The sequence below is a fragment of the Schistocerca nitens genome, chromosome 9 (assembly GCF_023898315.1).
Source record: "Schistocerca nitens isolate TAMUIC-IGC-003100 chromosome 9, iqSchNite1.1, whole genome shotgun sequence".
In the NCBI taxonomy this organism is placed as follows: domain Eukaryota; kingdom Metazoa; phylum Arthropoda; class Insecta; order Orthoptera; family Acrididae; genus Schistocerca; species Schistocerca nitens.
In genome coordinates this window covers 281,594,747-281,607,268 of record NC_064622.1, presented here as the reverse complement: position 1 = coordinate 281,607,268, position 12,522 = coordinate 281,594,747, and the positions used below count along the sequence as shown (strand labels likewise).

The following is a 12,522-nucleotide window of genomic DNA, read 5'->3' as shown; positions in this document are numbered from 1 at the left end:
CACTGACAAACAGTTTTGGGAAACTTCCCTTGGTTATAAGGCAAAAGTGTCATCTTCACTTCCCTCCAAAACATCCCCCAGATGGGGATCCTCTGTCCCAATTCCAGGTCTCTAATCAACTGGAAGTTGCTTTGAAAACAATCGTGCATTCGCACAGCTTGGAAGGAAATCGGGTCCTTTTTCCTTGTAGTCATCACTAGTAACCATTCTATCTCAAAAAATTTTATGGTGTTCCTCACAATTAAAGAAATTTGTACTAATAATAAAACTGTAATACCATCGTGTCTGTCTGTTTGAACGATTAAATTCCGAAAACTGCTAGACGAATTTTCATGGGTCATCACAACTAACTTGTGCGTAATTTGAGACGATGTACAGGCTTGATTTCGTCAAAACTTAATCACGGAATGAAAGTTATCGTGATTCAAAGTTATATTTAAAGTCATTATTAAATGAGAAAATAACTCTGTCTGTTAAGTTTTCGTGACTAAACTGATGAACCGGTTTCGATGAAATTTGGTATGGAGATAGCTTGAACTCTTTGGAAGAACATAGCTTACGGTAGAAAATAAAAAGAATCGACACTTAAGAGTGTGAAATAGCGATGGAACATTTTCTATAACAGTTAACATAAACTAGGTTAAAAAATAAAAATTATTAAATTTGTTGCATAATGTCTGCGTTGAATGATGTATAGTTACTTTAGTAACCTGATGCATAGATGCACGTTCCTGTCCATATCGCGTGAGCGCAGCTGACATTATTGCACGTACAACAGCTTAATTCCTCACTATCACTCATCATCACAAAATTAATGATATGCTGGCTTAGCCGTAGACAATAGCTAGTACTAAAGAAATCGTTATTGAAATGTTAAAACCTGAAACATTGCTACAGGAATCGTTTTGGGAGCTCCTTGCTCCCCATCAAGGAGTGAGAAAAAATTCTCTAAACAAAACAAATACCCAGCAAATTGCATAAACCATACATGCCTCATGTGGAATGACAGCCTGCATTTTCTGAAGCATCGTGCCCGTTTTCCCTTCATTACGACGTTATAGTCTGACGTAAAGCCAGTAAGCGAATCGAAATTATCTATTCCGTATCCCAGAGACCACACTGGTACCGAAACGCAAGGTGACAGAGAGAAGCCTGAAATACCGAATTCGGTCTTCCTAAATTCCTCCGCTGCGTCAAACCATAATTTGGTTCTTTCTTGGAATGAATGCACAAACGTCGAAATGTCAGTTAATGAAATAAGTGATCGTGGAATAAAAACTGATCAATAGGCATCTGGTCCAGTTGAGATAATTGTGAGATTCTATGAGATGATGAGAAAGGACCTAACCTCCTCCAAGTAGAGCAACGAAAATTACTTAGCGATTGTACATTCTCGTTTTCACGAAACGTCATCGGGTAGATGCACACAACTACAGGCCTACATCGCTGGCGTCAATATGTTGTCCAATTGTGGAATTTTTTATTCTCATGCATTGTGAGCTTTTTGGAGAAAGAAAATCTCCTCTGTAAAAATCTAAAGAAGCTTTGCAGACGGAGATCTTACGAAATACAACTCTCGCTGGTCGTTAAAGATAAGGGCGCTCACGTTTATTCCGTGTCGCTTGATTTGTGGAAGGTGCTCGATATACTCCTGCACTTAAGTTTAGTCCGCAAAATATCAGCTCATCATCGGACCAGATTCGTGGTAGGTTTTAGAGCTTTCCAGCAGACATAACTCACAACGTCGTTCTCAACTGTATAAAGACTGTAGGTGTGAAAGTGATTTCACGAGTTCCCCAAGTGAGTGTGTAGGGACTTTACTGATTTCAGTTCATATTAATGATACAATGGACAACGCTGCAGGTTTCGTGGAGCTATTTGTGGACGATGCTGTTATCTATAGGAAAGCGGCAACGCCAGAAGCCTGCAGTGTAATGCATGGACACATACAGAGGATCGACGGCTGGTGCAGGCATTGGTAGTTGATCCTGAACATAAATAAATGCGACGTACTGAGCATAAATAGACGGATATGGCCACTAATGTACGGTTACATTATAGGTAGTAAATCACTGGAAACAGTAACTACCTTAAAATACATTCATGTTCAGGAAAAACAACACGTTGAACGATTCCAGATACGACGTTCATATTCACAGGACATGTCGATTAGTATGTTCTGTAGAAATGAGTAGCATTTGAACTATGTCGACCCTCGTCTTCTAGGTCGTCACCAATATCGTGGCGCAACACCGCCTACAGATAAAACGTGCCTGCGGCTGTCGCTGCCGCTATAAACCGAAGCGATCAGTGAGATTTGAGCGGACGTGCAGGATGTCATTCACGTAGGTCGTGCTGTTCACAGCGCTCTAGACACGCACAGACTGTGATTTTTGGTTGTATTCAGTAGCACCCTACGCAATAAGACCTCGACTTGGTGCTGTATGTCTTGTGCAAATGCAGTCACTGAGATGCCGCTTGCCCTATCTGCGGCGAACCAAAATGCGGCCACCATTTTCAAACAAACAGAACATCAGTTTGTCCGAAAACACTATCTATTGCCGTTCCTGCGCGAACCTTACCGTCAAATCAGTGGATTTGAAGAGGGCGTATTATTGGCATGAGAGAGTGTGATGCGTTCATTCGGGAAACTGGTGCTCGTGTGGGCCGAAGTGTTTTGGCAGTGCACCGGGTGTGTGCAGAATGATTCACGGAAGGGCATAGAATACGATGAGGTGGTCATGTCGCACCATCAGGCCACTCACCGAGAAAAAAAAATGTGTGTGTGGATTCCTAAGGTACCAAACTGCTGGGTTCATCGGTCCCTAGATTTACACACTACTTAAACTAACTTATGGTAAGAACAACACACACACGCCCATACCCGAGGGAGGACTCGAACCTCCAGCGGGAGGGGCCGCGCAATCCTTGACATGACGCCTCTAACCGCGCGAACACTCCGCGCGGCCTCCCCGAGAAGATCGATACCTCATTCGAATGACATTGCAGGACAGACCTGCGTCCTCCTAAGCTCTGGCGCAACAGTGGAACAGTGTAACAAGTCGCACACTATCAGGGGTCACAGTCCGTCGCTGAAAGAATGTGCAGAAATATGCTAAACGGCAATGGTATATGGAACGATATCATTGCGAAACAGGAACGGCAACAAATAGTGTATTCGGACGAATTCGTGTTCTGTTTCAAAATGATGGCCGCATTTTGGTTCGCCGCAGATGGGGGAAGCGGCATTACAGTGACTGCATTCGCACAAGACATAAAGCACCAACTCGAGGCCTTATGGCTTAGGGTGCTATTACATCATGCGACCCGTTGCAATACCCTCTCTGCACAACACCCCAGATTCCACTTTTCAGCAAGACAATGCACGACCATATGTTGCTGCACGAACATGTGCCTTCTTGGTATCACAGGATGTCAGTCTTTTGTCCTGACCAGCCAGATCACCAGTCTTGTCGACAGTCGAAAATGTGTGGTATATGGTGAAACGACGGACATAGCACTGTTAACCAATACCGACCACCACAGCTGAACTTTGTAAATAGATGAATGGAGCATGGATGGCTGCACCACCTAAATGCCATTGGCGTTTTATACGCGTCGATACTATCGCACATGGAACAAATTATCAGCGCCCATGACAGAGCCTGTGAGGCAACAGGACACAATTTGGCCGAGGTGACTGCAATGCTAATCATTTCTGCGGAATATACTAATGAACATGTCCTGCAAATATGAACGTCCTATCTCTGGTCGTTCAAAGTGTTCTGTCTTTTTTTTAACATGAATGTAGGTAGTACTAACGTTGCGGGACGACCACAAGTGGAATGAATACGTAAAATAAATTGTTGGAAAAGCACATGCCAGGAAGACAGTGACTGGGAGACTTAAAGAAATATAATTCATCCAACGAGGATGTGGCTTACAAAATACTTGTTCAACCAATTGCTGAATACTGCTTACGAAGAAGGGTTTGACAATATCTAACCAAGAGTGGCACTTTTTGTCACGAATGGTTTAGTCGGCGCAAGAGCGTTACTGAGACTGTAGTAGCAGGTTACCTCTTGAAATTTCGAGAGCGTATGTTCCAAAAAGAGACAGCAACATACTATTTTTTCCCATACATGTCTCCAGAAATGATACTAACGAGCAAATCTTTCTTCATGTGCATAACATATGTCATGAATAGAATAGACAGCGCAGAAACAGTTTGTGATATCAGAAGTATGGTCTGTCACACACCGGTAGGTGCCTTGTAACTATACACGTAGATAAGATCACCTGAGAATTACTCATGTCTTACAAGTAGCAGAATGTAAGTAAATAGTGCTGTCAATGAGTGTCTGTCAAATTCGTATAGTCCTCATTGTCTGCACATTCAGCCAGAAGCAGTCAAAGACGTCAAAACAGAAGTCGTGTATAGTTTTTTCCATATGGGAACGACGACTGTGGTATTATTATAATGCTTACAATTGGAAAGAGCAATAAACAACAAGTATGGGTTAAATGTAGTGTATTTACAACACACTGTATTTAAATGAAAATTAAATAAACGTGTATAAACAATTATCGTGGCAAATTACGATTCCACACTATAAACTGTGTTAGTTATTTTCACTATGAGGAAGTAAACCTTATCTACACTCTAGAAAAAAGTTTGATTTTGAGACATAAAATTTCCACATGGCATGTATAAGAGTAAATCCTCATCAATTTCACTTTATGACTTTTTCACTTCCATAATTGGTAGTGAATGATCTGTGATTAGGTGGTGCATGAAAATAGTAACAACAATGAAAACGCTGACACTAACGTTCAGGCAATGGAAAAGTAGATATATTAATGTAACTATTTTTCAGAAGCTTGTAAATGAGGTGTTTCCTAACCAACTGGATTGTTACAGCTACTTAAAAATGTTCAAATGTGTGTGAAATCTTATGGGACTTAACTGCTAAGGTCATCAATCCCTAAGCTTACACACTACTTAACCTAAATTATCCTAAGGACTAACACACACACCCATGTCCGAGGGAGGACTCGAACCTACACCGGGACCAGCCGCATAGTCCACGACTGCGGTTGATCATGACTAAAGAAGATATAATTATTTTTAAAAATTCAGAAACTTCTTTATCTGTGATGTAGAATTTACTGAAGGAAAAAAGACATTATTGTCATTTAACAGGAAAATATTGAGGAAGTGCTCACTAAGATTGTAAGCTTAATTATAAAACTTTTTTCTTTATTCCAGTTTATATTTAGTATTTAACAAATTAGGATTTTGATTTGTTTATCAAAGAATTGGCAGTAGATCGTCAAAATATTGACACTACTCCAAATAGTGAACAAAAATATTTTTTTTACAGTAGAAGAATTGAAAATGGATTAGCTTTAAATTACTGGATACTTTTAAACTTATGGCTTCAAGTATTGATAAAGCGTCTTCAAAACTTACAACAGAACAATTTAAAGAAATTTCAAAATACTTCAAATGTGAATGATTAGATTTAATAACTAAACAGGCATTTATACTTATGAATATAAGATTCTGAAGAAAAATTAAAAGTAACAAAATTTCCTAAAAAGAACGTTTTTATTTGAGACTTAATAAATCCAATATTTTTGATGGAGATTATAATCATCCAAAATTAGTTTGGAAAAAAGTCAATTTTAAAAATTTATATGAATGTACAAGTCATATAATATATCTGAGATCTTAAAATTGGCAGATAATTTTGAAAATTTTAGAGATACTTGCATTAAATCTTATAAATTGAAAATGGCACATTAAATCATCAAAATCCTTTGCTAATTGGAGGGCGCTGCCCATAATACTCCAAACGTTCTCAACAGTGGAGAGAATAGGCGGACTTGCTGGGTTTAGGAAGAACAGATAAGCAGTAGAAACTCTCGCTGTGTGTGGGTGGGCATTATCTTACTGAAATGTAAGCCCACGATGGCTTGCCATGAAGGGCAACAGAAATATGATATATGTAGTGCTGTTCTGTTAGGGTACACAGATGACAACCAAATGTGTCCTGCTGTGAAATGAAATGGCTCCCTACATCATCACTCCTGGCTGTCAGGCCATACGCCATGCGATAGTCAGGTGGCCTCCCACTGCTGTCGGAGACGTCACCAGGCACGCCTTCGCTGGCCATTAGGGCTCATTTCGAAGCATAGCTCCTGTTCCAGTCAATGGCATTCCAGGCCGAAGACGCGGCTGGAGACGCCCTGGACAGCAATGAGATACCACCCTGACTGTAGCCTACCATATGGCCCGACAACCGGGAGTGATGGTCTGCGATGTCATGTCGCCTCTCATGGCAAGCCTTAGAGGGCTTACACTTTAGCAAGATAATGCCCACCTGCACACGGTGAGAGTTTCTATGTCTTTGTGCTTGACAAAGCCTACGTTGGTCATCAAGTTCGACAGATCTCTCCCCAACTGAGAACGTTCGGAGAATTAAGAGCAGGGCTCTCCAGGCAGCTCGTTATTTTGACGACCTAACGCGCCAACTGGACAGAATTTGACACGATATCCTTAAGGAGGACATCGAATAATTCTGCAAATCTGTCAATCAATGCCAAGCCCAGTAACTGCCTGCGCAAGAGCCAAAGTTGAACCAACGAGTTATTAACTTGCTCAATTTGTGAAGATTTTTCTCGAAAAGAATCATCCAGTGTTTCAGAAACTACAATCATATGTACGTCTGTACATGTACATCACTCACACCGATTTCCGTCCCATTCGGACAACTCCTTCGTGGTGCGGAGTTTTGTGTGTGTGTGTGTGGGTGGGTGGGTGGGTGGGTGGGTGGGAGTGTGTGTGTGTGTGTGTGTGTGTGTGTGTTGCATTCTCGTATCCATTTTATCAACTAAACAAAGAAGTTCGCGAACCACAACCATGTCAGCACAAATGTTGTAATATCTCTTCTTGAAGCTCCTAGAGTTCCCACCCTGATGCTGCAATCTAGAGATAGTGACAGTGACGTTTCGGTCGCAGGTTCGTGGGCAACATCGGGGACGCATACGGCGCGGCGCTGCTGCTGCACATGTTGACCACCACCGTGACGCTCACGCTGCTCGCCTACCAGGCCACCAAGGTGAGTGCTCCTTCTATGATTTACAGTACTCTCTACTACTACGCAGTAACTTAAAAACATCGCATGTTAATATACCAAAGGACTATTAAGTGCTGCAAGAAGAACATTGGCAATTAATGCGTTTATTGCATTCTACAGCCGTTGGAGTCGAGTGAGCTGTACTATCCGATAGACCAAATTTACCAAGCATTCGTCGAACGTCCACAATTATTTTACTGTCCTAACGACGTAAACCGCACTCCTAACCACATTTACTAATCGAATTCTACATGAAATAAAATTTTAGCAAAAGAAAGAATCAATTTTGAAGCAGTGTGTGCGTGTGCATTTCTCAAAATGTAATGGTTCGAATGCTTGTATACAACTCGCGGTAAATGTGTGCACAATCCACGCTCAAATAAGCGACTAACACAAGTTAATTCAGCTCTTACATAGCCATAACGTCAACTCTAAACAAAACATGGAATTCATGGTGTTTTGTGTAGATTACCGTATGTAAAAGCATTGTGTAACACAACACTCCCATTAAATAAGAATGACTACCATTGTATCCAGAACGGAAGTATCATGTACTTACTGTACGCACACGTAAGCAGTCTTAATGTAGTAATCAACAATCAGAGTGAATACGGATATAATTAAATTTATGACCACTTGCAATTCATTGAGTTAAAAGTTTCAATGTAATAATTTATTTTGCTTTTACACAGCAATTAAATAAAACAAAATTTACCTTAGCTTTATTGTTAGGTGACGAGTTCCATGAACAAGTTAAGTCACGTTATTTTCAGTGGGTCGCACTGAAGAATCGAATGAAAGCGATGAGTAGGTCACTGTTAGGCCACTGTTTGGAAAGTGTAGATTGTTCTGTACTGCTTTCACTGACAACGCCTGTTGCAGATTCTGACATGGAACAAAGGAACAGATTCCCAGTTACATTACTTGACATCTCGGACACCATTACACTAATTCCAACAGAACGGATACTCGTTTATGGAAGGACGTTTCCAGTTCAAAACAGGACGTGGAATAATAAACGTTTGAATAAAACTGACACCAATCAGTGTAGGCCGATACCATTTACTTCCGTGATAGCTGCCAACGAAACTTCGCAAAAGTTACAGTTTCCAGTTCAGTTAAAGGTTTTACCCTAACTTAAATATCCTGAATATTTCAGTAAGTGAACTGACTGTTTGCGAGTAATTTTAGATTATGGAATGTAATACAATGTGTCCCAAAAACTATCATCCGATTTCAGAAGACTGAAACTTAGGGTAAATTTTACCTTACGCAGACCACAAGGAAGTTTTCATTTTGAAAATAACCATTCGATTTTACAAAGGGCTTATCTTTTACATGAATGCACATACAATTGAAGTACTTTTTACTACTACGTTTAGGACCAAAGTTTTCATTTACTTTTCACAAATGTTCAATTTTCTCTCCACCAGTCGCACTACAAACATCCAGACGTTCGTCAAGCTAGGCGTTGTTTTTGCGAGCGTCTCTAGAGTTGTTCCATTCATTGTTGTTGCTATGCAAAGTCACGGTTTACTCAAACTTATACGAAGCGGAGGCACATAGACAGAGTATTAGAGAATCTCTCCCCGAAAATCAGTCACATATCGCGAGATTAGGCCATTTGGGAGGCCATTGGCGCAATGCGAGATCCATCGTTGAGGCTACTCATTGTTAAGAAATGCTCTTACAGGCGGAAGCTAGCGTTGTGCCGCACGGTGCTTTTAAAAAATGAATTTTCGTCATGATCTCGCAATTGTGCAAATAGCCAAACAATCCAGTACGGGACGCTTGTAACTCTCTCTTCTGAAAAAAAAGAACGGGCCGTAAATCTTTTCTCGGAAATGGCTCAAAACTCATTAAATTTTGGAGAGTATTTCTCATGCTCGATTGCGATACGTGGGTCCAGTGCGCTCCATGTTCTTACGTCGTGGCGGTTCACTTTGCCATTTCAATTGAACTGAGCCTCATCACTGAATACTAAACGTTTAGGGGAACTGTTGTGTTCCACCTACGTATTCGAAATGAATTTACTAAGCTTTACATGCTGTCGTTTATGACCATCATGAAGTGCTTCAGGCAGCTAAATCCGGTATGTTTCGGAAACATCGGTGTGAAACACATCAGACAGGCACATCAATAATGGCTAACTCACGGCTGGACGACGAATTCATTCGAGACTATTCTCTTGAATGCTGACGATGCCTTTAACGGGCACACGGAGGTGACCTGTGCAGTTCTCCTTACGTAAACATCCAGCGACAGCATTGTCATATCATTTATGATTGGTCGGGCTTCATTCGCAGTATTCAATGAACTGTGGATGAAGCCCGACCAACAGGCATTACATGCATTGATCAAAAATGATAGTACATTGAGAATGGCTAGTTTCTAGCTGAAATCTTGATCTGCCAATAAAATTTAAAAAGGACGACTGTTAGCTGAAATCTATTATTTATAAGTTTTAGTTACTGCTCGTCACTTTAAAATTCATCACAAGTTTCTGCTTATATTAATGCCGAAGTCAGTTTTGTGATAAGGAATGAATCTGTTTGAAAAGACATTTACTAATCTTATTTCCAGTTCAGTCATGTGTATCTACATCGATTTCAAACAATCCACGATGATTACTGCCTTTCTAAAACTGATATACCTTTTCATAAAAATCGTGTGAGTCACGATATTTAAAAAGTTCGATTGAAGATAATTAATCAAATCACTCTTTTCTGAAAATTCTATCCAAACAGTCACCACAATGAAACCGATGTCCATGCATCTACACAGTTTGTTTTCCAAGGGTCAAAGTCCCAACCCTCTACTATCGACCCATTTTGTTTCCCCTCTGAGTATCAACCAGGTCTCGACAGTCGTACAGTAATTAAGGGCCAGGAAATGCGTGAGCATACACTGTGTCACGCTAAAACTTCTAGATGCATATTTCGCAAAGAATGTGTAATGAGAATCTGCGGAATGTAAGTACGCTTCGACGTCAAGATTTCGCGACTTTCCGAGTGCCCGTGGACATAAACAGGCTTGTAAAATGGAACAAAAGGCTGAGTCGTGAACGGAGATGTAGCTGTCTAATCACAGCGAATATTATAGGAGCAATCTGGTGTGCCCGTGACACCTGTGCAAGGGAGGAAAATGTCACTTCATTCCAAGAGTATCATATGTTTAATAGTGCATATTGATGGCAAAAAAGGGGTGGAGTAGGGCCTGCGAAGGTTTCATGTAAGTTCCAGAAGTGCAATATCATATTTATTCTCGATATATTGGCTTTGAATGCTGAAATACAAGTGATAAGATTCGCCACTTCAAGAAGCATAAAATGCTGGAATGCAGTCAGACAACAAGCAGTTCTTCATTGTAGGCTACTGGTGCTGACATGACTTAAAATGACAGCTTGTTACTCATTTTCCGGAGTTGAATTTTCTTACAAGTTCTTTAGGGTCTTTGATATTGTCGCTTAAAGTATGACTTGCATTAGGTCCGTATCACACAGGGTGCAACAGATATAAGTGCACATATTTCTATTTGCGACAGGACGGTGTGGCGAACATCATCATATCTATATTTACTGCGTTTGTGCAGACTAATAATTATAGCTAATAGGAGTAGAATGTTTTTAGTCTGGTTAGAAGCTCGAAGTACATGTCATAAGAGCAAGCCATTAATGGTTATTTTCCCCTTAGCAGCTGGTCAGGTGTTGAAGTATGGACGCGTGGGCCGAAAACGGATAGTCTATATTGACAAGCGTGGTCCTGTTACTGGTACAGAGGGCGCAGATAACATCAGGTCATAAGGTGTGTGGCCTGGTTATGGGGCCGGCCGGTGTGGCCGAGCGGTTCTAGGCGCTTCAGTCTGGAACCGCGCGACCGATACTGTCGCAGGTTCGAATCCTGCCTCGGGCATGGGTGTGTGTGATGTCCTTAGGTTAGTTAGGTTTAAGTAGTTCTAAGTTCTAGGGGACTGATGACCTCAGATGTTACGTCCCATAGTGCTCAGAGCCATTTGAACTATTTGAACCTGGTTATGGGAGGACTGTTCGACACAGATGAAAAAAACAACGAACCTACCGATGAGTGTACATATTAAGCTACCATACGTAAAGATAACTGCATTTATACCAGTCACACCCTGTTTATTACTTCCTTCATTACCTCTACATCTGCTCTATCTTCAAGTTCTTTACCTTTGACATGATTTGGATACCAACATATTTTATGAACCTAATTCCTTTTGTGAAACGAACCATTTTATCAAAAAAGAACATGTGTCTCAGAGTGAAGATGTAATACCATTTTTTCGCACATGAAATACCAAAAATAATGAAAATTGGAACAATTGAAATAAAATCAAGTGGCCTTCCATTACAGATGCGGATCAACTTTTACTTTTTTCTTTTAATGGTTTCGATGATGAAATTCTTGTGCTAGCAGCGAATGAATATACCTCGAGGCTTAAACAACATGTCGTAATTTTGTGGAAGGAAGGCAATTTGACACGGAAGGTTGTCTGGGAATGACGTACAGATGAAGACTAATCATTAACAGTCGTTACTTATTTACAAAAACAATACCAGAAAAATTATGAAAGCTCACACCGCTTATTGTGTCATAACACCACTACAGAGACATCTTTCATCTGCGTAAATACTACCGTACTGTACTTTATTGAATACGTCAAACAGTTTCGATGTTACTGCTTTTTTTTTTGTTTTTTTTGCCTCATGCTCGCGGAAGTGACTTCGTCATACCACTTTTGTCTCCAATATGACTGTTGTTAGTGTGGGACTGTAAGATGCTCCACAAGTTCTCAACATAATTTGGAGACTAGGGTGTCTTCAAGATGTTGCAATGTTGTACATAGACTGGAATACACCACAATACGATGTGTGGCATACCTAGTTTTTTCATTTAAAAAATTGTTCAAATGGCTCAGAGCACTATAGGACTTAACTTCTGAGGTCATCAGTCCCCTAGAACTTAGAACTACTTAAACCTAACTAACCTAAGGACATCAGACACATCCATGCCCGAGGCAGGATTCGAACCTGCGACCGTAGCGGTCGCGCGGTTCCAGACTGTAGCGCCTAGAACCGCTAGGCCACTCCGGCTGGCCAGTTTTTTCATTCTGGAGCCCATTTGTCTTCAATATATCAGCACTTTATTTTTGCCATTATTGCCACAGTGCAATGCAAGTTTCAAGTTCCAGTTCAATTTATTAAGCACCACGAAACAAGCACTGATTTACCTCCGTACTTTACAACTGGAATTACTGTTACGTACGTGTTCGGGCTGCAGTTTTGAAAGCGCAGCGAAGTAAATAATTTTCTTATAGGAAAATTACATTGTTTCCATCTGTAATCAGTTCAAAGCTT

General features: G+C 40.7%; 1 protein-coding gene across 1 annotated transcript in view; it reads left to right on the top strand.

Moving 5' to 3' along the window:
- LOC126203662 (odorant receptor coreceptor) overlaps nucleotides 1–12,522 on the top strand; it is a 334,284-nt gene that overhangs the window by 295,557 nt on the left and 26,205 nt on the right. Inside the window, exon 6 of the mRNA XM_049938029.1 lies at nucleotides 7,025–7,124. Within this exon, the coding sequence (XP_049793986.1) occupies nucleotides 7,025–7,124 (100 nt within the window). The remainder of the gene's footprint in view (nucleotides 1–7,024; nucleotides 7,125–12,522) is intronic.